Below are 27,515 nucleotides of genomic sequence, written 5' to 3'. Positions count from 1 at the left end.
ATTTCAATGATACATTGACAGACAAATACAGATGGCTAAGGACAAGGTAAAATTCATTTCTTTTAATGTCAATGGGCTATTAAATCCAATCAAACGTAAGAGAATTTTATTCAAAATGAAAAAAGAACAAGCCCATGTAGTATATTTACAGGAAACCCATTTAAGTGATAATGAGCATAAAAAACTAAAGCGAATGGGCTTCGCTAATCTGTTTTTCTCCTCATATAAATCAGGACATAGGAGAGGAGTTGCTATTCTTATCTCAAGTAAGCTAAATTTTGAAAAAGTAATTGAAATGGGAGATAAAGAGGGCAGATATATTCTGGTAAGGGGGGGGGGGGATATAGACAGAAATTCAGTTACTCTATATATGCACCCCTGGGAAGTGACATTGGTTTCTTTCAGAAAATTACTGATATTATGGTAACGGAAACAGAAGGTCTCCTGATATGTGGGGGAGACCTAAATTTACAATTACAACCAAACTTAGACTCTTCCAATTGAAAAACCTATGAAACAAAATCTTTACATAAGAAAGTTAATACACTTTTTGAGGATGTTGGTTTAATTGATATATGGAGGGACCTTTTCCCTGACAGAAGGGATTACACTCATTATTCGGCTCCCCGTTCTGTATATACAAGAATAGACTATTTCATAACATTTGGAAGAGACAGACAAAATAAACACCTGTGGAATTGGGACAATAGATGTAAGTGACCATGCACCTATATATTTATCTGTTGATTTTGACCTACAACCAAAGAATACTATTTGGAAACTAAAATCAAGTCTACTCAATGATCCGTACTTAAAGGAACAAATTAAAAAAGAAATTGGTCTCTACTTAGAATTTAATGATAATGGAGAGGTTTCACCTCCCATTTTATGGGATACTCTGAAGGCGGTCTTAAGAGGGAAAATTATAGGCATATCTTAATAAAAGAAAAAAAAGGAATAAAAATTAGAGGAATTACAAAATAGGCTGAAGGAACTAGAGAAAAAAACACAAATTGAATTTGGCACAGGATTCATTAAGGGAAATTAAAAGAATTAGGAATGAAATAAATAATTTGGCTACGCAAGAAATCAGGAAAAACTTAATGTTTCTGAAACAGAGACATTATGAAAGTGGATTGAAATCTATGAAAATACTGGCATGGAAACTGAAAAAAAAAAGATAGCAGAAAATAATATTCATAGAATTAGGAACCCAAGAATGAAAATGATAAAAAATATGCTAAGTGAAATTCAAGAATCTTTTGAAGTGTTTTACAAAACTCTATATTCCAAAGTTCCGGGGGAAGCATAACCCGAATTGACACCTTCTTGAATTCTCTAGAGTTACCCACTTTAAGCATAGAACAAAATAGAACAATGACTGCTGACATAACTGAAGTTGAATTAAAAGCTGCAATTAGTAGGCTTAAATTAAGCAAATCACCAGGATCAGATGGGTATACGGCAGAGTGGTACAAAAATTTAAAAATGAGTTAATTCCTGTTTTACTCCCCACACTGAACTGGGCTCTAAAAAAGGCACAAATGCCACCTAGTTGGAAGGAAGCGATAATCTCAGCTATACCGAAAGAAGGCAAGGATAAAATGGAATGCGGGTCATTTAGACCAATATCCGTTCTTAATGTAGATTATAGGTTATTTACCTCCATCATGGCCAAATGATTAGAGGAGTTTCTACCCATACTGATACGTAACGATCCGACAGGTTTTATATGACAACGCCAGACTCAAGACAATATACGAAAGACACTTCACATTATGGATCATATACAAAAAAAAAATAAAATCGAAGCAATGGTGATAAGCGTGGATGCTGAAAAAGCATTTGATTTGGTTAATTGGAATTTTCTTTACAGAGTTTTACATAGATTTGGTTTCCAAGACACAATTAGTAAAACTATACAGACACAATATGACAATCCTACTGCTAGGATTAAAATCAATGGATATTTATCAAATAGCCTTACCCTAGAAAGGGGCACGAGACCCTAGAGGGGTTGTGCATGGTCACCACTACTCTTCGCATTATATCTGGAACCACTAGCTCAACACATCAGACAAAATGAAGATATCAGGGGAATTACTATTAAAGGGACAGAGCATAAATTGGCTTGTTATGCAGATGACATTTTGAACTATCCAGGGCAACCAACATACTCTTTACCTAAAGTGATGCAATCCTTTGAACAATATGGTCAATTATCAGGATACAAGATCAACATAGATAAAACTCAATTACTTTCATACTACTATAGCCCACCAAGAGAAATTGAAAGTCGATACCCCTGGGCATGGCACACAGAGTCTTTCAAATATTTGGGCATGATTATACCAAAAGATTTGGCAAAATTATCAGAATGTAATTACCAGCCTTTATATAAAAAAAAGGAAGATGTGGCAAGATGGAACCTGATTCCTTTTTTCAGTCTCAGTTCAAGGATTGAGTCTATTAAAATGAATATACTGCCCAGACTGTTATATCTCTTTCAGACCCTACCAATAGAGATTAATCAAAATTAATTCAATGAATGGAACAAGATGCTATCAAGGTATATTTGGCAGAGTAAGAGGCCTAGAGTTTGTCTCAAAACTTTGCATTTAGCAAAGGAAAAGGGGGGATGGGGCCTACCTTCTCTTAGAGATTATTATTTTGCAGCACAGTTGAGAGCTGTGATATATTGGTGCAATCCATCATATGATGCTCAATGGAAAAACATTGAGGAGTGGGTACTTCCCATCCCCATTCAAGCAATTTTGGCTGAAAACAACCTGCAAAGGTACATAAATACTATTGATAACCCATAGGTGAAATTGACTCTTAAAATATGGAAAACTACTATAAAAGAATATAATCTAGAGGGAGATACTGCAATTCTTAAATGGTGTGCATATGACTCGGATTTTATACTAAATAAACTGGATGCTAGATTTAAGGACTGGACAGCTAAAGGAATAACAGTTCTTTGCAACCTAATGAAAGAAGGAACACTGTTCAGTTTTGAAATGCTTAAAGAGAAACACTTATTAGAAAAACAAGATTTTTTAATCGGTATTTACAGATGCGACAATATGTTAATAAGATGCTTAAAAATGTAACCAAGGCAAATACATGCTTGATAGAGCACTTTAGAAAAGCATATAATTCAGATAATGATAGTAGAATCATTTCAAGCATGTATAAGGGGTTGTCAAATCTTAAAACATATTCGACTTCATACATTAAAACAAAATGGGAGAAGGAAGGAGGGATAATTATATCTCAGGAAGAATGGACAACAATATGGAGATATCAATGGAAGTGTACCAGTTCACAGAAACGGAGGGAGTTTAGATGGAAAAAAGTGATAAGATATTTTATTACACTCTCTCAGAAATCCCATTATGATAGTAACCTCCCTGTTTGCTGGAAAAATTGTGGAAATCAAAATGCAAATCATTATCATATTTTTTGGGACTACCCTGTTATCAAAAACTATTGGAGGGGGCTACATAATGCCCTACAAGACATCTTTAAATGTGAAATACCCTTGGAGAGTAAGACCATATATTTTGGATATATACCTCCAGAACAGTTGAAAAGAGATAAATATTTAATGAATATACTGTTGGTGGCTGGTAAAAAGACTCTTACTAGGAAATAGTTATCACAGGAGAGCCCAAGAAGATAACAGCATCTGTTAATTATAAGCTGGAACAATTTGATTCATACTGGGAAAAATGGTTTAACTACATAATGCCTCATAGGCCTGATTTTATTCTCACAAATCAATGAATCTGTTGTAAAAAAAAATCACTCCCTACTTGTACATAGTTCTTTCCTTTTGCTTGTTTTTTCTATCCACTCTTTTCTATAAGTGTATACCTCAGATAAATACTTTGTGGAGATCTGTGATATATATGTGATTATATGATATATACATACAGTGTCTGAAATACATCTTATGGAAATGTTTGTTTGATGAATTTCAATAAAAAAAATTACAAAAAAAAGCAGTTATGACTTGAATACCTTGCCACATGTGCCACGTGTCCCTTGCGTCACAGAGGTATCTGTGAACTTTTTGTGTGCACTCAAGCATTTCCTTCCTGCTGATGTTAGATACAGCCCGAGGGATCTGGCAGTCACCTGATCCCTAGGCTGTGCACGAACTTCTGCAGTGGGCTACAGTTTCCCTTTTGCCCTGTCACTATAATGTTTAATCATGGTAATGTCCTCAGTGCATTTTCCTGTGCAGCCAGCCACCATTCCCGAATATTCATCAATGTTGACGTGAAGATTGCAGATAGCCCCCTCCCTGAATATGCTCCAGTCTGTGCTTTCGATCCAGTCCTGCAATGCCGAGGAGGTACCTTCTGCCCAGATCCTGACCTCCTTATAAACTGGTCAGAGCATCCGAGGTGAAGTGACCTCCCCCACCTCCCCCCCATTCAGGTCGCGCACTCTTTTCAATACTACCATCAGGCAGGAGGTACAGGAGCCTTAGGTGTCACATCACCAGTTTTAGGAACAGTTTTTACCCTATCATCATCAGGTGGCTGAACTAATGTAGATAACTTCATTCATTTCAACTCTGAACTGATTCCACAACCCGCAGTCTGACAAGGACTGTATAGCTCATGCTTTCAGTATTATTTATCTATCTATCTACCTATTTATTTGCCCATTTATTTCTCATTTGCTTGCTCACTTGTTCATTTATTATCTGCCTGTTTATTTACTTAAATTTACACATTTTCTCTTCTTTTCACATTCAAAGATACCTGAATGCTGGAGATATTCTGGAAAGTCCTTTCTACACTCCCTGCAAGACTTGCCTGGGTGAGGTTGGAGTCCTGAGTAACACACAGCAGCAGGGGCACCAACTCAAAATTTAACACCCATTTTGTACTGCAATCATAATGTCTTGTTAGGTCCTGACTAGTAGTGGATATGACCCAGTCCAACACAGGGAAAGCCCTCCCCACCATTGAACATATCGACATGAAACACTCTCACAGGGAAGCAGTATCCATCATCAGGGACCCCCAACAACCCAGGACACGCTGTCTACTCGCTGCTGCCATCAGTACAAAGGTACAGGGGCCTCAGAGCTCACACCACCGGTTCAGGAAACCCTCAACCATCGAGCTCTTGAACCAAAGGGGATATCTTCACTCAGTATAACTTGCCCCATCACTGAAATGCTCCCACAACCTATGGACTCACTTTCAAGGACCCTCCATTTCATGTTCTCAATATTTGTTGCTTTTTTATTTATTATTAATATTTCTGACTCTTTGTATTTGTGCAGCTTGTCTTCTGCATACTGGGTGAACACCCAAGTTGGTGAGGTCTTACATTGATTCTATTATGGTTAATATTCAATGGATTTATTGAGTATGTCCACAAGAAAATGAATCTCAGGTTTGTATGTAATGGCATACAGATGCTTTGATAATAAATTTACTTTGAACTTAAAAGTTCAGTCTTAAAAGCACAAAGTGATCTCACCTAGTTTCATAATAACTCCTTTTGTTTATCTGAGTCAAAGGATTAATGTCAGAAATAAAGAAAGCGAGAACCCACAGCACCATCCACCCTTCCTCCCACACAGAAGCAGCAGCGATGCATCTACCCTCGTGCCACTTGTCCTGGCGGGGAGCATCATCTCTGGTTCCCTCCCATATTACAAAGATGAGCAGTAGGAGGTAAACTGCCCCAAGTGTGTGATGAACTAGGGAGACCTTAATGCAAGTGTCCAGAGGATGTTAAAAAATGGGGCTGACATAGCATTAATGTAAATTGGTGGCTGATGAACAGCAGGAACTCAATTGCCCTAAGGGTCTATTCCAATGCTATCCATCTCCCTGTCCGTGTCAAACTGAAACTCACCTCTCATTCTCACAATCCATCTCCACTGCCTATAATCCACGCAGTGCCCCACCGTCACCTTGCACTTTCAAGGCTACAGGGGCTTTCTGAGCTGATCACCAACGGAAGGAATCAATGCTTATTCCTTGGGGTCTTAAACCATGAACAAGCATGTACTTACAAAGTTTGTTTATTGTCATTCTTTAGTGTACAAGTGCAAGGAGAAGTCTGCATCTGACGCAGCATTAAAATAATTAATCTAAGAAAACCACAATAAAATAAGTGTGAATATAAAAGAAATCTTATAAACCGCAATGTACAAGTAACTGTTTTCACACAGACTGATTGAGTTTACATAAAGTGATGTTAGCTGGTAGGTGGGCTCGTTAATGGGTGCAAGTCCTGATCAGCTCGTTGGCTTGCAGTAGGTGACTGACTTTGAGTCTACTCGTCCTGGTGTGGATGCTGTGTAGCCTCTTCCCTGATGGGAGTGGGACAACGCCCCCCCCCTCAAGTTCATAAAGAGGGTGGGTGGGATCCTTCATGGCCTTTTTCCAGCAACTTTTAGTATGATAGCAGGAAGGCAGATGCCAGTGATGTGTTGGGCTGGTTATCACTATTGTGTACAATAGTTCACAAACGGTAATGCTCCTCATAAGTCCCATGAATATCCTCTGCTGTTGTAGTGCAGCGTCAATGTTTAACGCCCACAAGAGCATATTGATGACTCACACCACTGCCTCAACAGCACTTATGTTATGCAGGCCTTCCCAGCCTGTTCTTCTCTAAATCGATTGCAAGCTGCTTAAAGCTTGAAACTTTTCAAAATTGTATGGTTAACATACAGCAAAACAGCACTGAAACAGACCCACAATGTTTTTCTAACTAATTATGCTAATGAAACCTAACCCTTTCAGTCGGCACATTGTCCGTATCTCTCCATTCTGTGCACATTTGTGTGCCTTTCCAAACAAATCTAAATACCTCTATCAAAACTGTCATCACTTCAGAAAGAGCACTCTAGATGCCCGCCACTTTGCTTAAAAACAATGTGGTAAACTGGTGAAGAGATCAATACTTTAGTGATATTTGGATAGTTCCACTGAAAAACCACAACTTACCTTGTGATGAAGTAATACAAATGGCCCAGATGATCACAGGAATGAAACAAAACATGCTTCCCTGTAGTTACAGCAGTTGTGATTAGAGGGTCAGCCACAGACAAGCACTCCTCTTTTTGCAGGGGTTTAGTAGTTAAAGCACCGACAACTCTGGAGAGATAAGAGTGAAAGAAGCTTGTATTTAGTGATCTCTCAGCTCAGAATCTCTAAAGTATGCAACATCCAATAAAAGTGCTCTGGAATCAAAGCTACCACAGTATTGCAGGGAATTTGACAAGCAAAATTTGCATAGCTAGATCCCACAGCCAGCTATATGAATGTAACTGTACGTGCTATTAATAATTGCACATACTCACAGGTGAAGTGTGACCTCAGCTGGAAGGACTGTTTGGTGGTGAGGGAGGTGGTGTACGGGCAGCTGTAGAACTTGTTCTGCTTGCAAGAATAAGTGCCAGGAGGGAGGAATAGACAAAGGAGTCGCACAGGGAGCAATCCCTGCAGAGAGCAGAAAGTGGGGGGGATGGAAAGATGTGTTTGGTGGGGGGATCCAGTTGGAGGTGGCAGAGTTTTGGAGAATTATGTGCTAGACAGGAAGCTGGTAGGGTGGTAGGTGAAGTCAAGAGGAACCCTATCTCTGGTAGGGTAGTGGAAGAATGGGGTAAGAGCAGACGTGCATGAAATGGAAAGGATATGGTTGAGGGCAGTGTAGATGGTAGATGAAGGGAAGCCCCTTCCTTTGAAAAAGGAGGACATCTCCTTTGTTCTAGAATGAAAAATCTCATCCTGAGAGCAGGTGCGCCAGAGACGGAGGAATTGAGAGAAAGGGATGGCATTTTTACAAGTAGCAGGGTGGGATGAGGTATAGTCTAGGTAGCTGTGAGAGTCCATTGGTTTATAATGGACATCGGTGGATAAGTTGTCTCCAGAGATGGAGACAGTGAGATCAAGAAAGGGAAAGGAAGTGTCCAAAATGGACCAGGTGAGTTTGAGGACAGGGTGGAAGATGGAGGCAAAGTGGATGCAATTGCCGAGTTCAGCATGAGGCTATTCTTATGCTACATCAACAACTGCACCGGATCATCAATAGGGACGGGAGAAGTACCGGAGGATTGGAGGGTTGCAAATTTTGTTCCCTTGTTCAAGAAAGGGAGTAGAGATAAGCCAGGAAATTATAGACCAGTGAGTGTAACTTCTGTGTTGAACAAGTTGTTGGAGAAGATCCTGAGAGGCAGGATTTATGAGCATTTGGAGTGATATGTTCTGATTAGGGATGGTCAGCATGGCTTTGTCAAGGATAGGTCATGTGCTACAAGCCTGACTGAATTCTTTGAGGATGTAACTAAACACATTGATGAAGGTAGAGCAGTGGATGTAGTGTATATGGATTTCAGTAAGGCATTTGATAAGGTTCCCCATGCAAGGCTCCTTCAGAAAGTAAGGAGGCATGAGATCCAAGGAGACCTCGCTTTGTGGATCCAGAATTGGCTTACCTACAGAAAGCAAAGGGTGGTTGTAGATGGTTCGTAATCTGCATGGAGGTCGATGACCAGTGGTGCTCTGCAGGGATCTGTTCAGTGGCACTCCTCCTTGTGATATTTATAAATGACCTGGATGAAGAAGCAGAAGGGTGGGCTAGTAAGTTTGCTGATGGCACAAAGGTTGGCAGTGTTATGGATAGTCTGGAGGATTGTCAGAGATGACAGTGGGACATTGATAGGCTGAAGAAATGAGCTGAGAAGTGGCAGGTGGACTTCAACCAGATAAGTGTGAAGAAGACCATTTTGTTAGGTCAAATTTGAAGACAGAATATAATATTAATGGTAAGACTCTTCATAGTGTGGAGGATCTGAGAGATCTTGGGGTCCATGTCTATAAGACACTCAAAGCTGCTGCGCAGGTTGACAGTGTTGTTAAGAAGGCATATGGTGTTTTGACATTCATCAACCATGGGATTGAGTTCAAGAGCCATGAGGTAACGTTACAGCTGTATAAGACCTTGGTCAGACCCCACTTGGAGTACTGTGTTCAGTTCTGGTCACCTCACTACAGGAAGGATGTGGATACGATAAAGAAAGTGTAGAGGAGATTTACAAGGATGTTGCCTGGATTGGAGTGAGTACCTTATGAGAATAGGTTGAGCATTCTTGGCCAGTTCTCCTTGGAGCGACAGAGGATGAGAGGTAATCTGATAGAGGTGTATAAGATGATGAGGGGCATTGACCGTGTGGATAGTCAGAGGCTTTTCTTGTAGGGCTGAAACTGCTAACTGAGGGGATGTCAGAGGTAAGTTTTTCACACAAAGTGTGGTGGGTGGGTGGAATGCACTGCCGGGTGGAAGTTGATACAATAGAGATTTTAGAAGCCTCTTAGATAGGTTGAAAAAACAGAGCGCTATGCACTAGGGAAATTCTAGGCAGTTTCTAGAGTAGGTTACGTGGTCAACACAACATTGTGGGCTGAAGGGCCTGTAATGTGCTGTAGATCTCTATGTTCTATGCTTAAGAAGTGTTAATACTGAGAATATAGAATCATATAGTGCTGAAACAGTCTCTTTAGTCCAACTAGTTAGTCCCCTTTGACAGTGTTTGGCCCATAACTTTCTGAACCTTCCCTTGCAGGTACCTGCCCAACTACCACTTATCTACTCTGATATTTTAAGTAAATACATATGACTGAATCCTGAATAATAGGACCTTCAGTGAGTATTCAATGAGAAGACTATTTGGACAGTTTTGCCTATTGGTCTGTTAGTCTTCAAAGTGGAAAGAGAATTGTTACCAGACTATGTATAGTCACCTTATATACTCTGAGATTCATTTTCCTTCCGGCATCCACGGCCAAACAAAGAAATGCAATAGAATCAATGAAAAAGTATGCACAAAGACTGAAAAACAACCATTGAGCTAAAGGTAGCAAACTGTGTAAATAAATAAATAGTAAATAGATAATGCTGAGAATGAGTTGTAGAGTCCTTGAAAGTAAGTCCAAAGGCTGTGGAATGAGTTCAGTGTTGAGGTGAGTGAAGTTATTCAGGCTGGTTCAGGAACCTGATGGTTGAATGGTAATAACTCTTCCTGAAGTCGGGGATGTGGGACCTAATGCTCCTGAACCTTCTGCCCGATGGCAGCAGCAAGAAGTGGAGGTCTTTGACCGTTAATATCTGATTGTGTACAATATAGACACCATGATGGATTACAAGATGCTTGTCGATAGATACATGAATATGTCGGGTATGGAAAAACTGTGCGGGCATGTGCGGACAGAAGACATCATGGTCAGCACTAGGTGGGCCGAGGAGCCTGTGCTGTACTCGATTTAACGGGAATGCTTATTTCTAATGATTTTAAACTTGTCAATAACGAATGAACTGATGTTTCAGACGACACAGACTGTACAGCGTAACATTCGAGTACCCCACCCGCAGAGTCAAGATACCCAGAAGTCAGATTCTTAAAGTTTGCCTTTTTTTTTGCACCCGCTGGGGTATTAGCGGGCCAGGCAGGATCTGTGAAGGGTTGGAAGGATGACGTTTCGGGAGGCGGACGAGACACTACATCTGGACTGAAAACGTAAAAGGAAGATCGCTTTCAGCAAGAACTAACCTTTTCTTTCCGGACGACCCAGTTCACACCCTTCGGACTGATTTACTGCAGCGGCTGGGATTCTGCAAGAACCAGAGCGAAATCACTTTCGGAATGATTTTTGAACGGAGTGCAGCCCTTCCAAAATTACAGAACAGTCTCTCCCCGGAGCGATTCTGAAGCTCTGGCCCTATCCAAAATGAGCAGTTCAACGCGAATATTAGTAATCACAGCGGCAGCAAATGCCGCCCCGCAGTGGATCAAGTTAATACTGAGAGGAGCTTACTTACTTATGGCTATTTCCACCAGGCTGCGCTTAAATTTTATATATACTGTTGTAAATGTCGACACGTGCCCTATTTATAACCTAATCACAACTAAACTCTTCCTAGATTGCGCCACACCTCTACTACGGAGATAAGAGCATCCCGTCACCACCCGCCCCCAGTTACGTAAAGCCCACAACAATTTATCAAATCTTGTGATTGAGCGCAACCTGGCAGAAATAGTCGGATATAAATAAACTCCTCACAGTCGGAAACCCCTTCATTCAGTAAGATTTGCTACCTGTACTCCCTCTACCCAAGATCAACAAGAGAGCGGAACCTTTCTGCCGCCAGACCTGCGCAGTATTTCTGACATTATTATTTTTAAAGATAGACTCAATCAAATCCATTTAGGGGATCTAGTCAAAAAAGTTTATTTTACAATATAACTCTCACGCCGTTCACACCGACTGCGCGTTATAACAGCCGCCCGACAATGCTTGCGCAGTACCAAGCAGAGGCAGTTCCATCCTCGCTACCGATATTCTGGAGACTCTTTTACCCTAAGTGGAAAGGTTATTCCGCCCCTCCCCTACAAAACACTGTCGCCAAATCCCTTCGCCACATCTCATCCACTTCCTACCCTCACTCCGCGGGCAGAACAGAGACAGACCAGTCTCTTGGATTTATCTTTCATCCCACCAACCTCTGCATCATTCAGCCCAACTTCTAACGGTTTCCGTGAGATCCCACCCCCCAACTTCTCAACCCACTTCTGCTTTCCGCAACGACCATTCTCTCAACTATGACTCCCTGGTCCGCTCACCCGTCCCACTCCACAGGCGCTTCCGCGAGGAGGTATAATACCTACCGTGATACAGTACAAGTGATAGTTTCCTATCACTTTTCTTACTATACAGACACATGCTGGGAAAACATCATGTACTGTATCACGTCAGCAATGACTAAACTGATTCAAGCAAAATCTTTTAAAGGAATCCAATAAAACTATTGAGGAAAGATGAAAATTGAGATGCTTGTAATTTTTCTGAAAGATAACGTCGGTGGTTAGATAGGATCATTTTATCTTGATAAGTTTATCATGTTTGTCAGCATTCCAACAGATCACAACTGATCATCATTTCATTTGAACTGACTTAAATTCAGGTACTTTTATACTTCAGTTCAACTAAAATTAAGTGAAATTCTTGAGAATTACGATTCACACCCAGGACACTAAGTGCCGGATTTCTGTTCCCTCTCCAAGTAAAACTTCTTTCCATTGGAGTGATTGTGATTTGGTAACTGTACTGAAATTTTTTTCATGAGGATTCGCCTCTGGTAACTGGCAGGAAATCAAGGTTCAAAAGTCAAAGTAAATCAATTGTCAAAATATGTATCTGTCACCAAATACTACCCTGTAATTTATTTTCTTGCAGGCATTCAAAGCAGATATAAAGAAACACAAAAGAATCGATAATAAACTACAGACAAAGATGGACGTACAAAACTGCCCATTCAAAGTGTTACGTACCCCGTAACTGGGTGTCTTACCAGCAAAGACAGAAGTATCCGTTGGAGTCTGGTACTATTTTCCAAACAGTGTTTATTAGTAAAATATACAAATCAATATCAACAATGCAAATATACAGAGAATACACGTTAGCAATACTAAACCTAAAAGTGTGGGTATAATAATAATCAATAATAAACAAGCTCTATCGATGTCTAGGGGATAATGAATTGTCATATGTGAATATAAAGTTCAGTTCAGTTCATTCGTGCTGAGGTAGTTGTTGGTTCTGGGGGGGGGCAGAGAGCGAGAGAGAGAGAGAGAGAGAGCGATCAAACAGTGACAGCCTGTCAAACCTTCCTTTACGTTCTTGATCCGTCGATGTGTTGTTGTGGCCATTCAGGTATGACCCCTCTCGCCTTTAGCTAGACCGTTCTTCTATGGTGGACTCGTCACCCAGGCAAGGGTGGACACACACACAAGTCCCCACCGGCCTCGCTATAAACACTGTGAGTTAAAATTGACCAATACTCCTTTCGGTCTCCGATGCCCCACACTTTCTCGTGGGTTCCAACACTTAAACAGTGCTCACTAGTGAGTCTCTTGGTGCGTCTCAGGGGTGTCTCGCCAGACCTCACTTTTATCCCTACTCACGGGGTCTCAGGTGTTAATCAGTTTTGAATGGTTTAGCCCATCAAACCAGCCCACTGCGGCTGTCCACTGAGGAATTTTAATGAACAGAATAGTACCAAGTAAACAGCCCTCTCCGGAGCCGTAAGTCTTACAGGAGTCATAATATGGTCTCTCTCCCTCGGAGTTATCTCTCCCTTGTCTGAAGTACAAGTTCCAGTCCCAGTATGTTTTGTTCCATCTCTTTCTCTCTCATTAACAGCCTGGCAACAGTAACGGTTTGTAATTCTCCCAGGGGAGGGGGACATGGGCAGCCCTGCACCCTTCTGCCCATCAGAGCTGTTCATCCTTCGTAACAAAAGATAAAGTGTGTAATTACAAAAGGATAATATTGGTAACAAATCCCTTACGGTTGGAGTGTAATAACTTGTCCTGAAGCTGGTGGTGTGGGATCTAAAGCTATTGTAAAGCTATTCTGATGGCAGCACACACATATACACACACACACCCCCCCTACAGAAAAGAGTGACCAGTCGACATTTCAGGCCGAGACCCTTCATCAGGATGCTAGGTCCTCAGTCACCAGGTCCTGATGAAGGGTCTCAGCCCAAAACATCAACTGTTTATTCCTTTCCATGGATGCTGCCTGACTTACTGAGTTGCTCCAGGATTCTGTGTGTATTGCTTTGTCCGGTGTACATTGTGTTTTATAGAATTGCTTTTATATTCATTTTGTGTTTTTGTTTGTGTTCTTAATGTATATTGTGAATTTGTTCATGGTACATCAGACCTCAAGTAACAATCATTTTGATCTCCTTTACACTTGAGTACTGAAGAATGGAAATGAATTATCTTTAATCTCGCTTAACTGCCAGGGGGAAGAAACCTTCAAGATGACATGATGTTTATGTTATAATAGCACTAACTGCTTTCCAGAGGGAGCTCTCAGAAAAACCAGTTTGCCGAGTGGATTGTGTCTACATTGATTCCTCCTGTCCATTTCTTTATCCTGGACACTTAATCATTTATTACGTTTAAAAACTATAAAACGTTGTGTCAGAAGCAGGATTGAAGATCTACAAAATTGAATAAAGAGTTTTTAGCTCACAGTTTTGCCTTCCATGGGGCTTGGTTTATTCAGTCACAACCACAGCTGTCAGGCTACGACTCCTTTCCTCGGAGCACAGGAAACTGAGAGGTGATCTTATACATGTCTATAAAATCATAACAAATGGACACAATCCTTTTTCCCAGGGTTGGGCTATCACAAATTAGAGGATATTCAGTAGGTTTAAGGTGAGTGGAGAGATAATTAATAGGAAGCTGAGCCCATGACATAGGAGCAGAATTAGGCCATTTGGCCCATTGGGTCTGCTCCACCATTCCATCATGCCTGATTTATTATCCCTCTCAACCCCATTCTCCTGCCTTCTTCCCATAACCTTTGATGTGACTAACCAAGAACCCATCAAACTCTGTTTTAAATACACCCAATGACTTGGCCTCCACAGCCACCTGTGGCAATGAATTCCACAGATTCACCACTCTCTGGCTAAAGAAATTCCTCCTCATCTCTGTTCTAAAGAGACATCATATTCTGAGGCTGTGCCCCTGGTTCTAGACTCCCCCACTATAGGAAACATCCATCCTGTCTAAGCCTTTCCATGTTCGATAAGTTTTAATGAGATCCACCTTTCATTCTTTTAAACTCCTATCTGAAAAACCTGTGAGTGCTGGTAGAAAGGTCAATGCTCCACCATGAAGAATCTAACTGGCCAGTAGTACAGTTTGGTGCGTGAAGGGCAGATTATGTGGTCCAGAGGAGCTAACTTCACCCAGTTTACAAGATTCAAGATTCATTTATTATCAATGAATGTATAAATTATACAGCCTTGAGGTTTGCTTGCTCGCAGGTAGCCACAAAGCAAGAAACCTGAAATCACCTGAAAAATAGAATAAAAATTAAAAAAATAAAAGACCAACACTTGATGCAGAAAAGAAAGAAAAAAGATAAAAATACTGCAAACAATTGAAGCGAACAACAGCGTTCCAAAGCAAAGTTGAGTCCTCAGGTCTGAACCTTGGAGCAGCCTGGATTAGGCCCAAAGCCTCATTTATCAGTTCATCATGTTTGTGGGCATGGAGCACAGCAGCTGGGGCAGTCATCATAACATCGGCGCCATGGAGAGAGCAGTGAAGATCACAGAGAGCGAGTGCAATCAGCTCTTGCCTCCGATCTGAGCCAGGATTTAAATTGTCTAAACAGCACACTGTACCTTACACTAGGATGCAGCTGCAGCGAAAGGCTCCGGGCCTAGACCACGCCACCTAGCAACTCACTCTGGGTGCAAATTCCATCATCCAGCCGCAAGATGCTCTCAGGCTCTTCAGATCAGCTCAGTGGCCAGAGCGATACAACCTCACACCCGGGCCATTTGAGTTACCCTCCCAACTCAGACCAGGATGGGTGCCGGTAACTAGAACTTCTGCAGTGCACTTGGGTATTGATATCTTGCTACAGGGGCCCTTACTGGGTGTGGAGTTGGGTGGTGGTCACTGGCCTTAGTAATCTCTGAACACGTTAGCAGCTATGTACATAAGACATAGGATCAGGATTAGGTCATTTGACCCATCGAGACTGCTCTCCCATTCCATCATGACTCACCTACAATCCCGCTCCACCCCATTCTCTAGCCTTTGCCCCATAACCTAACGGGACACCATTCTATTCTGAGGCTGTGCCACCTGTCCTAGACTCCTCTACTATAGGAAGCATCTTCTCCATGTCCACTCTATCTAGTCCTTTCAATATTCAAAAGGTTTCAGTGAGATCCCCCTTTGTTCTTTATACTTTGTTCTTTATTCTTTATATGTCTATACATATACAGACCTAGAGTCATCACATTTTTTTTAAACAAAATTAACTTAAATTATTTACAATGGTTTCATTCTTTAGAGACATATACAGGTCACTGCTTTCCGTACAGTTCTAATGCTGCTGCGACTCAATTAGCACTCCAGGTTTTATATTAAATACTACGATATTCATTAAAATTCACCCAGATGGCGGCGCGACGCTGCTTGCAGCGGCCACTCCGGAGCTGATTATCTGTTATTTATGAAGTGGGGTGCCGTGCGCAATCATAATCAATTGAAACGGACGTGGGAGCACGGAGGAACATCAGGAAATCTCCAGGAAGACGTTCTTCATTGCTGCTGCTGCTGTGAGGTCCGGGACTCTGCTGGGAAGAACAGGCCCCCAGTCCTCAGGGTTGCGTTACCAACGGCCATCTCAATACGCTCAGCAGCGGATGGTGCTCGGAGATGCTGTGCCGGAGGGGATGGTCGTCGGCTCGGAGGTTCGACGGACTCGGAGTTCACTGCGGTCAGGTCACTTTCGGTGTGTGCTGTGTCTGCGAGGCTGGGTTTGACGGAGCTTTCATTGTGGGCTGTGTCTGTGAGGCTGAGTCGGGCGGCACCGTGGAAGTCCATAGCGGGGGTATTCCCTTCTGCCGCCGGCGTGGGATGGCGAGTCTGTCGGGACCCTGGGGACTTGTGGAAACTGTGTGGTGATTTCTTTTCAATTTATAGTCCTTTAACATCTTGGACTATTTTTACTGTGCCCATGGTCTGTTTTTTTATAAATTATGCTATTGTTTGCACTGTTGTAGCTATATGTTGTAAATATGTTGTTTTGTGCAGGTCTTGTAGCTTTAGTTTTTGGTCTTGTTTGTCCGGTGGATTTGGAGCTCCTTTCCGGGGAATGCACTAAGATGGTAGCGCGATATTAATACGCAGCAGCCTCTCCGGACTCTGAATTGGGGATTGCCAAACGTTATGTGGATTTTCTGGTGTACTCTGTCTTGTCATATGCTTTCGTGATATCATTCTGGAGGAATGTTGTCTCATTTTTTTAACTGCATTGTATTTGTGGTTTCTAACTGACAATAAATTGAATCTGAATTTGAATATTTGAAGAGTTTTGCTTTAGTTTCGCTTAGTTTCAGTCCACACTTGGTTTTGCTTTAGTTTCACTCAGTTTTGCACTTAGTTTCAGTCCACACTCTCCCGTTGGAGAAGAACCCTACACCGTGGTCCTTCCCCACCAAGCTGGTGCGGTGGCTGTACAAAGCTTCGGTGTTTTCCTCTGCACGTAGTCCTGCAGCCTGGGATGTGCCAGTCGGCAGCTCTCCTCCAGAGAAATCTCGATGTGTGGCAGACCAGCTACTTTCGGGCAGACCACAGAGCGTCTCTCACTGAGCTGATGATCTGCCAGCAGATCGCAGTGTTTGTCTCCATGCGTGTCACCAGGAAGAGCCCGTAGATCACAGAGTCCTCTGTCACACAGCTGTGAGGAAATGTGACACAGGCCCTTTCATCTTCCTCCACACCTTCTTCGCAAACACGCGGTCTGCAAGGAGGCGAGCTACTGTCACTTCCCCAGTACAGTCATCCGGCGAGCAGTGGTTTGTGGGGATGCTGCTCCGGGCTTGCAGGGAGGATCTAATTCGGAGAGCCCCTCTCACCGTCAGCCGGGTGAGGTCATGGTGCCTGTAGGTGAGGCCTGACGATGAGGCATTCTGCCAGTTGATCTGGACAGTCTGCTTGGGAACCACCTCATTGTGCCCATCGAGTACTTCTCCTGCAGTGTCTGCAGGACGTTCCGTGCTGACCGCTGCCTGACGGCCCTGTGGTCAAAGGTGTTGGTCTGGAAGAACTTTTTTTACGAAGGTCAGGTAGTGCAGTACCGTCCAGCTGACTGGGATGTTGAGTGGCAATGGGGACAGTCCAATCGTTTGCAACACTGGGAACAGGTCGAACCTCGGCATGTAGTGGCACTTGGTCCCCACGTACATAGGTTGCACACACAGCCTGATGTAGCCACACACCAAGATGGTAATCAGGATGAGGGCAACATCAGGGTCGTTTCTGCCCCCCTTAACTTGTGCATTGTGACCTATCTGGCCCGCTCCATGTTGGACCCCAGATGAATCTGAATGTAACTCTGGTGATTCCTAAGTTGGAGGAGCAAGGGATGGGCCACACCTGAGAGCATCTCACACCTGATGACCAGGTTCGACCCAGTTATCGATAGGGAGCACCCTCCCCACAGTCCCATTTTCTGCTTCACCTTCCTAGTCCACTCCAGCTGATTTTTGTTGCATCCCTTGGCCCCTCAAACCAGATTCCCAGCACCTTCATATAATCGGGCCTGATGGCGAATGGGTCACCGGATCAGTTGAGCCGATTGCCAAAGAACATGGCCTCCTCCTTCATGCAGTGAATCCTGGCCCCTGATGCCACCTCAAAACAGGTCACAGACGCTGATCTGGATCAGAGCAGAAGATGGTGACTTCATCCAGAGACACGGAGGTTTTCACTTGGCTTTGTCCACTGCTTGGCTGCTTCAATGTTCCTCCCTCTCGATGGCTTCCTCAAAGGGGACTGTACAGCACATAAACAACACAGGAGAGAGGGCAACCCTGCCCGACTCCAGACCTGAAGGGCAAGCTATCTGTTTCCCACCCCTTGATTTGTTCTGCGCTACACAGGTGTCCAAGTCCAGCAGTTGGATCCAATTCCTGATTCCTTCTCCAAATCCCGATTTTGGAGAGTATGTCCATCACGTACGTGTGTGATATCCTATCAAAGGCTTTTTCCTGGTCTAAGCTGACCAGGAAGGCATCTATTCACTTGTCTTGCAAGTATGCGGTGACGTCCCGCAGCAGCACAAGGCTAGCAGAGATCTTCCTGCCAGATACAGTACAGGTTTAGAGCAGGTGAATCGACGGTCCCAGAACAGACTTGACCCTATTGATGAAGGCCTTGGACAGGATCTTATGGTCCACATTCAAGAGTGAAGTGGGTCTCCAATTCTTGACATCATGCCTTTTCTCCTTCAGCTTGTAGATAACGGTGATGATGCCCTTCCTCATGGAGTCTGACATTCTGCCAGATAGAAGCAGAGCACTGTACACTTCCAGTGGGTTAGGGCACATCCAGTCTCACAGAGCCGAGGGCAATTTGGCTGGTAAGCCATTGCTTCTGGGGACTTTACTCGAGTCAAAGGAATGGATGGAGCCAGTCAGCTCCTCCAGGGTCACTGGCTGATCAAGTCTCTACCGCTCGCTGTCGTCTAACACCTGCATGAGAGATGACAAGGAGTTCTGGGAGGCTGTTGTGTCTGTACCCTTTCTGTCACACAGATGAGCTTACAAGGGCCTATGGATCCTTAATATGTCCATAAGACCATCAGATATAGGAGCAGAAGTAAGCCATTTGGCCCATCGAGTCTGTTCTGACATTCAATCATGGGCTGATCCAATATTTCTAGTCATCCCCACTCCCCTGCTTTCACCCCACACCCTTTGATGCCCTGGCTAATCAAGAACCTATCTATCTCTGCCTTAAATACACCCAATGACTTGGCCTCCACAGCCACTCGTGGCAACAAATTCCACAGGGTTACCACCCTCTGACTAAGGTAATTTCTCTGCATCTCTGTTCTAAAAGGACATCCTTCAATCCTGAAGTTGTGCCCTCTTGTCCTAGAATCCCCTACCAGGGGAAATAACTTTGCCATACCTAATCTGTTCAGGCCTTTTAACATTCCAAATGTTTCTATGAGATCCCCCCTCATTCTCCAGAACTCTAGGGAATACAGCCCAAGAGATCCCAGACGGTCCTCATGCGGTAACCCTTTCATTCCTGGAATCATTCTCGTGAATCTTCTCTGAACCCTCTCCAATGTCAGTATATCTTTTCTAAAATAAGGATTCCAAATTGGCAGACCAATTGAATAACTACTTTGGTTCTGTCTTCACTAAGGAGGACTTAAATAATCTTCCGGAAATAGTAAGGGACCGAGGGTCTAGTGAGATGGAAGAACTGAAGGAAATACATGTTAGTAGAGAAGTGGTGTTAGGTAAATTGAAGGGATTAAAGGCAGATAAATCCCCAGGGCCAGATGGTCTGCATCCCAGAGTGCTTAAGGAAGTAGCCCAAGAAATAGTGGATGCATTAGTGATAATTTTTCAAAACTCCTTAGATTCCGGATTAGTTCCTGAGGATTGGAGGGTGGCTAATGCAACCCCACTTTTTAAAAAAGGAGGTAGAGAGAAACCGGGGAAATAAAGACCGGTTAGTCTGATGTCAGCGGTGGGGAAAATGCCAGAGTTGGTTATCAAAGATGTGATAACAGCACATTTGGAAAGAGGTGAAATCATCGTACAAAGTCAGCATGGATTTGTGAAAGGAAAATCATGTCTGACGAATCTTATAGAATTTTTTGAAGATATAACTAGTAGAGTGGATAGGGGAGAGCCAGTGGATGTGGTATATTTAGATTTTCAAAAGGCTTTTGACAAGGTCCCACATAGGAGATTAGTGTGCAAACTTAAAGCACACGGTATTGGGGGTATGGTATTGATGTGGATAGAGAACTGGTTGGTAGACAGGAAGCAAAGAGTGGAAGTAAATGGGACCTTTTCAGAATGGCAGGCAGTGACTAGTGGGGTACCGCAAGGCTCACTGCTGGGACCCCAGTTGTTTACAATATATATTAATGATTTAGACGAGGGAATTAAATGCAGCATCTCTAAGTTTGCGGATGGCACGAAGCTGGGCGGCGGTGTTAGCTGTGATGAGGATGCTAAGAGGATGCAGGGTGACTTGGATAGGTTAGGTGAGTGGGCAAATTCATGGCAGATGCAATTTAATGTGGATAAATGTGAGGTTATCCACTTTGGTTGCAAGTACAGGAAAACAGATTATTACCTGAACGGTGGCTGATTAGGAAAAGGGGAGGTGCAACGAGACCTTGGTGTCATTGTACACCAGTCATTGAAGGTGGGCATGCAGGTACAGCAGGCGGTGAAAAAGGCAAATGGTATGATGGCATTCGTAGCAAAAGGATTTGAGTACAGGAGCAGGGAGGTTCTACTGCAGTTGTCCAAGGCCTTGGTGAGACCGCACCTAGAATATTGTGTGCAGTTTTGGTCCCCTAATCTGAGAAAAGACATTCTTGCCATAGAGGGAGTACAGAGAAGGTTCACTAGATTGATTCCTGGGATGGCAGGACTTTCATATGAAGAAAGACTGGATCGACTAGGCTTATACTCTCTGGAATTTAGAAGATTGAGGGGGAATCTTATTGAAACGTATAAAATTCTAAAGGGATTGGACAGGCTAGATGCAGGAAGATTGTTTCCGATGTTGGGGAAGTCCAGAATGAGGGGGTCACAGTTTAAGGATAAAGGGGAAGCCTTTTAGGACCGAGATGAGGAAAAACTTCTTCACACAGAGAGTGGTGAATCTGTGGAATTCTCTGCCACAGGTAACAGTTGAGGCCGGTTGATAGGCTATATTTAAGAGGAAGTTAGATATGGCCCTTGTGGCTAAAGGGATCGGGGGTATGGAGAGAAAGCAGGCACAGGGTTCTGAGTTGGATGATCAGCCATGGTCATACTGAATGGCGGTGAAGGGTCGAATGGCCTACTCCTGCACCTATTTTCTGTGTTTCTATGTTTCAAAAACTGCACACAATACTCCAAGTGTGGTCTCACAAGTGCCTTATGGAGCCTCAACATCACATCCCTGCTCTTATATTCTATACCTCCAGAAATGAATGCCAACATTGCATTCACCTTCTTCACAACCGACTCAACCTGGAGGTTAACTTTAGGGTATCTTGCATAAGGACTCCCAAGTCCCTTTGCATCTCTGCATTTTGAATGCTCTCCCCATCCAAATAATAGTCTGCCCATTTATTTCTTCCACCAAAGTGCATGACCATACACTTTCCAACATTGTATTTCATTTGCCACTTCTTTGTGTGATAGTTCAGTCCGAAGTCCGTGGTCCGGTCCGCAGACACCGTGCTCCGGACTCCAGGTTTTCTGGTGGTCCCTTGCTGCAATTGGACTTAACCAGAAACACTTGAGGCTCATATTGGAACTGGGAATATAAGTGGCCCTGGCAGTGGGGGTGGGTGTCTTGTCAAGATACTCATGGTGCAGATGGCTGGTGGAAGGCTAGAGTGGACTCTTGCCATCCTTGGGGCTGTGTTGAAGAACCATGGCTTCTGGGAGCCTTGCTGGTAGTAGTTGGAGCTGTCATTGCAGTAGGGATTCAGCAGTTTCCTGGGCCAGCTGGATGGCTGTCAGCCACTCTGAGCTCGGTGGGAATCTGGTTGCTTCTGTAGCCAGCCAAGGTTGCTGGCTGTAATGGCTACTTGGAGCTACCCTGGTGCAGAGATGGAACTGTCTGTTGTTCTTTGGTGTTTGTCTCTTCCTGTCCTTGCCTCTGTGGGGTGAGTCAGGCTGTTCTGCTGTTGCCCTGTGGGGGGATCTGCCCCACCTTGGTGTGGAGTTATAGATGAGTCCTGGCTTGTTGGAGGATAAGTCCTGGCTCCATATTGATGTGTAGTTCCTAGTCTGCCCCTAGCTCCAGCCTCCGAGTTCCCCAAGCTCCAGGACCGCAGCCTCCAGCCACAAGCCTTGACCCAAGCCTGCGGCCTCTAGCCTCAAGCCTTGACCCAAGCCTGCGGCCTCTAGCCTCAAGCCCTGACCCAAGCCTGCGGCCTCTAGCCACAAGCCCTGACCCAAGCCTGCGGCCTCTAGCCACAAGCCTTGACCCAAGCCTGCGGCCTCTAGCCACAAGCCTTGACCCAAGCCTGCGGCCTCTAGCCTCAAGCCTTGACCCAAGCCTGCGGCCTCTAGCCTCAAGCCTTGACCCAAGCCTGCGGCCTCTAGCCTCAAGCCTTGACCCAAGCCTGCGGCCTCTAGCCTCAAGCCTTGACCCAAGCCTGCGGCCTCTAGCCTCAAGCCTTGACCCAAGCCTGCAGCTCCAAGAACCCAGCCTCAAGACCCCAAGTCTCCAGCCAAGCCTTGTCATGTCTCTGCCTGGGTTTGGGGGTCTGAGCCTGAGGCAAGACCCAGGTTCTGGGTCCTTGTCTAGTCTTGGGCTCAGAGTCCACCCCAGGCTCCTTGCTCCCAGTCCCTTGTCTTGCCCAGTTCTTAGTACTACAGTATCTGCATCTGGGTCCTGATACAACACCCCTTTTGACACTTTGCCCATTCCCCAAAACTATCAAGTCTCTCTGCAGGCTCTGTTTCCTCAATACTACCCACTCCTCCACTAATCTTTGTATCATTGGCAAATTTAGCCACAAATAGAAACATAGAAAATCTACAGCACAATACAGGCCCTTCGGCCCACAAAGTTGTGCTGAACATGCATCTACTCCCAGGTACCGTAAATCTGTGCCCTTTTGTGGCATTTCAGCCCTGGGAAAAAGCCTCTGACCATCCACACGATCAATGCCGCTCATCTTATACACCTCTATCAGGTCACTTCTCATCCTCCGTCACTCCAATGAGAAAAGGTCAGGTTCACTCAATTTGTTATCATAAGGCAAACTCCCCAATCCAGGCAACAACGTTGTAAATCTCCTGTGCACCTTTTCTATGGCTTCCACATCCTTCCTTTAGTGAGGTGACCAGAGCTGAGCACAGTACTCCAAGTGGGGTCTGACCAGGGTCCTATATAGCTGTAACATTACCACTCCGCTCCTAAATTCAATTCCACAATTGAAGGCCAATACACCGTATGCCTTCTTAAACACAGAATCAACCTGCGCAGCTGCTTTGAGCATCATACACACTCAGACCCCTCCGCACTCAGACCCCTCCGCACTCAGACCCTCCGCACTCAGACCCCTCCGCACTGCCAAGAGTCTTACCGCTATTACGCCATCATTCTTGACCTACCAAAATGAACCACTTCACATTTATCTGGGTTGAACTCCATCTGCCACTATCCCCCAACCTAGTGTCATCAGCAAATTTACTAACCCACCCCTTCACTTCCTCATCCAGGTCATCTATAAAAATCACAAAGAGTAAGGGTACCAGAACTGATTCCTCAGGCACACCACTGGTCACCGACCTCCATGCAGGATATGACCTGTCTACGACCACTCTTTGCCTTCTGTGGGCAAGCCAGTTCTGGATCCACAAAGCAATCTCCTCTTGGATCCCATGCCTCCTTACTTTCTCAATAAGCCTTGCATGGGGTACCTTATCAAATGCCTTGTTGAAATCTATATACACTACATCTACTGCTCTTCCTTCATCAATGTATTTAGTCATTTTCTCAAAAAATTCAATCAGGCTTGTAAGGCACAACCTGCCCTTGACAAAGCCTTGCCAACTATTCCTAATCATATTATACCTCTACAAATGTTCATTAATCCTGCCTCTCAGGATCTTCTCCATCAACTTACCAACCACTGAAGTAAGACCCACTGGTCTATAATTTCTTGGGCTATCTCTTCTCCCTTTCTTGAATAAGGGAACAACATCTGCAACCCTCCAATCCCCCGGAACCTCTCCCATCCCCATTGATGATGCAAAGATCATCACCAGAGGCTCAGCAATCTCCTCCCTCACCTCCCACAGTAGCCTGAGGTACATCTCATCTGGTCCCGGTGACTTATCCAACTTGATGCTTTCCAAAAGCTCCAGCACATCCTCTTTCTTAATATCTACATGCTCAAGCTTTTCAGTCTGCTGCAAGTATTCACTACAATCTTCAAGGTCCTTTTCCATCATCAATACTTAAGTGAAGTATTCATTAAGTACCTGCTTCCTCCATTTCCATACACACTTTCCCACTGTTACACTTGATAGGTCCTATTCTTTCACATCTTATCCTCTTGCTTATACTTATAGAATGCCTTGGGGTTTTCCTTAACCCTGCCCTCCAAGGCCTTCTCATGGCCCCTCTTCAGCTACTTCCTATTAGCCTTATACTCCTCTAGATCTCTAACATTACCTCACTCTCTGAAGCTTTTGTAAGCTTTTCTTTTCTTCTTGACTAGATTTACTACAGCCTTTGTGCACCCCGTTTCCTGCACCCTAACATAACTTCCCAGTCTCATTGGAACGTAGCTATGCAGAACTCCAAATAAATACCCCCTGAACATTTTCCACATTTCTTCTGTAACTTTCCCTGAGAACATCTGTTCCCAATTTAAGCTTCCAATTTCCTGCCTGATAGCCTCATAATTCTGCTTACTCCAATTTAACACTTTTCTAACTTGTCTGTTGAGGCTGACAGTGATGCAGGTGGATGCTTCCCTGATGTCATGGATTATTGATTACCTGACTGGCAGACCACAGTACGTGTGCTTGCAACACTGTGTGTCAGACAGAGTGGTCAGCAGCACTGGGGCTCCACAGGGGACTGTCCTGTCTCCCTTTCTCTTCATCATCTACACCTCGGACTTCAACTACAACACAGAGTCTTGCCATCTTCAGAAGTTTTCTATGACTCTGCCATAGTTGGATGCATCAGCAAGGGAGATGAGGCTGAGTACAGGGCTACGGTGGGAAACTTTGTCACATGGTGTGAGCAGAATCATCTGCAGCTTAATGTGAAAAAGACTATGGAGCTGGTGGTGGACCTGAGGAGGGCTAAGGCACCAGTGACCCGTTTCCATCCAAGGAGTCAGTGTGGACATGGTGGAGGATTACAAATACCTGGGGATAGGAATTGACAATAAACTGGACTGGTCAAAGAACACTGAGGCTGTCTACAAGAAGGGTCAGAGCCGTCTCTATTTGCTGAGGAGACTGAGGTCCTTTAACATCTGCCGGAAGATGTTGAGGATGTTCTACGAGTCTGTGGCGGACAGTGCTATCATGTTTGCTATTGTGTGCTGGGGCAGCAGGCTGAGGGTAGCAGACATCAACAGAATCAACAAACTCATTCATAAGGCCAGTGATGTTGTGGGGGTGGAACTGAACTCTCTGACGGTAGTGTCTGAAAAGAGGATGCTGTCCAAGTTGCATGCCGTCTTGGACAATGTCTCCCACCCACTCCATAATGTAATGGTTAGGCACAGGAGTACATTCAGCCAGAGACTCATTCCACTGAGATGTAACACTGAGCATCATCGGAAGTCATTCCTACCTGTGGTCATCAAACTTTACAACTCCTCCCTTGGAGTGTCAGACACCCTGAGCCAATAGGCTGGTCCTGGACTATTTTCCACTTGGCATGATTAACTTATTATTATTTAATTATTTATGGTTTTTATATTGCTATATTTCTACCTATTCTTGGTTGGTGCGACTGTAACAAAACCCAATTTCTCTCGGGATCAATAAAGTATGTCTGTCTGTCTGTTCCTCTCTCTCTCTGCAATGCTATTGTAAAGGAGATAAAATTATGATCACGATCTCCAAAATTCTCTCCCACTGAGAGATCTGACACCTGATCAGGTTCATTTCCCAATACCAAATCAAGTACAGCTTATCTACATATCTTGGAGGCTTATCTACATATTGTGTCAAGAAATCTTCCTGACACTTAACAAACTCCACCCCATCTAAACCCTTGCTCCAGGGAGATGCCAATCAATATTTGGGAAATTAAGATCTCGCATCACGACAACTCTGTTTGTATTACATCTTTCCAGAATCTGTTTCCCTATCTGCTCCTCGATATCCCTGTTACTATTTGGCAGCCTGTAAACAAACACCCAGTAAAGTTACTGACCCCTTCCTGTTCCTAACCTCCATCTACAGAGACTCCATGGCATCCACCTTTTCTGCAGCTGTGACACTATCTCTGATCAACGGTGCCATGCCCCCACCTATTTTCCCTCCCTCCCTGTCCTTTCTGAAACATCTAAAGCCCAGCACTTGAAGTAACCATTCCTGTCCCTGAGCCATCCAAGTCTCTGTAATGGCCACCACATCATATCTCCAAGTACTGATCCACGCTCTAAGCTCATCCGTTTTGTCCACAACACTCCTTGCGTTAAAATAGACACATCTCAAACCTTCGGTCTGAGCACGTCCCTTCTTTACCACCTGTCTATCCTCCTTCTCGCATCGTCTACAAGCTTTCTCTGTTTGTGAGCCAACCTCCTGTTGGCCAACCTCACACACATACTTCCTCCTTTCCACAAATAAAACAAGTAAAACTACCTCGCCTTGTCCTGTTACCGCCTTAGCCCATTGAGCCAACGCCCTACCACTCTGCTGCCTCTCACTCCACTGCCCGATCCCAACGTCCTCCTTCTTTAAAGGGGCTTTCTTTCCTCCACCATCAACACTGCCCTCACCAGCATCTCTTCCATTTCACTCATTTCTTCCCTTACCCCATCCCCCACCATCAGACAGTGACACGGTTCCTTTCCTTACCTGCCCATCATTTCCTCCTCCTTCCCTTTCTTCAATGGCCTTCTGCCCTCTCTTATCAGAATCCCTCTTCTCCAGCCCTTCATCTCTTTCACCAATCAGCTTTCCAGCTCTTCATTTCACCCGTCCTCCTCTCTCGGTTTCACCTATCACCTACTACCTAGAACTTCTTCCTCTCCTCCCCCACCTTCTTCTATTCTATTTTTCCCAGCCCTGCCCGAAACATCGTCTGTTGCCGAACCTGCGGAGTTCCTCCAGCAGTATTACCGAACAAAGGCAGCGTGCGTCGGGGAACAGCGCCACCTGCTGGATTTGTGTCAAAT

At 44.2% G+C, this 27,515-nt stretch overlaps 1 protein-coding gene across 2 annotated transcripts in view; it reads right to left on the bottom strand.

Annotated features, from left to right (window-relative positions):
- LOC140717605 (uncharacterized) overlaps positions 1-27,287 on the bottom strand; it is an 89,422-nt gene extending 62,135 nt beyond the window's left edge. The window contains exons 1-4 of one of the 2 annotated variants that reach the window (XM_073031179.1): positions 27,196-27,287; positions 10,595-10,763; positions 8,483-8,599; positions 6,993-7,142 (exon numbers count right to left, since the gene is read on the bottom strand). In XM_073031179.1, coding sequence (XP_072887280.1) covers positions 6,993-7,047 — 55 coding nt within the window. In that variant the 5' untranslated portion in view covers positions 7,048-7,142; positions 8,483-8,599; positions 10,595-10,763; positions 27,196-27,287. Of the gene's footprint in view, positions 1-6,992; positions 7,143-8,482; positions 8,600-10,594; positions 10,887-27,195 lie in introns of those variants that run through there. The other variant, XM_073031185.1, reaches the window with a different exon arrangement.
- Positions 27,288-27,515: the final 228 nt, after the last annotated feature.

The sequence above is a fragment of the Hemitrygon akajei genome, chromosome 2 (genome assembly GCF_048418815.1).
Source record: "Hemitrygon akajei chromosome 2, sHemAka1.3, whole genome shotgun sequence".
In the NCBI taxonomy this organism is placed as follows: domain Eukaryota; kingdom Metazoa; phylum Chordata; class Chondrichthyes; order Myliobatiformes; family Dasyatidae; genus Hemitrygon; species Hemitrygon akajei.
The sequence above is the reverse complement of the archived record's forward strand: the minus strand, read 5'-3'. Positions and strand labels throughout refer to the sequence as shown.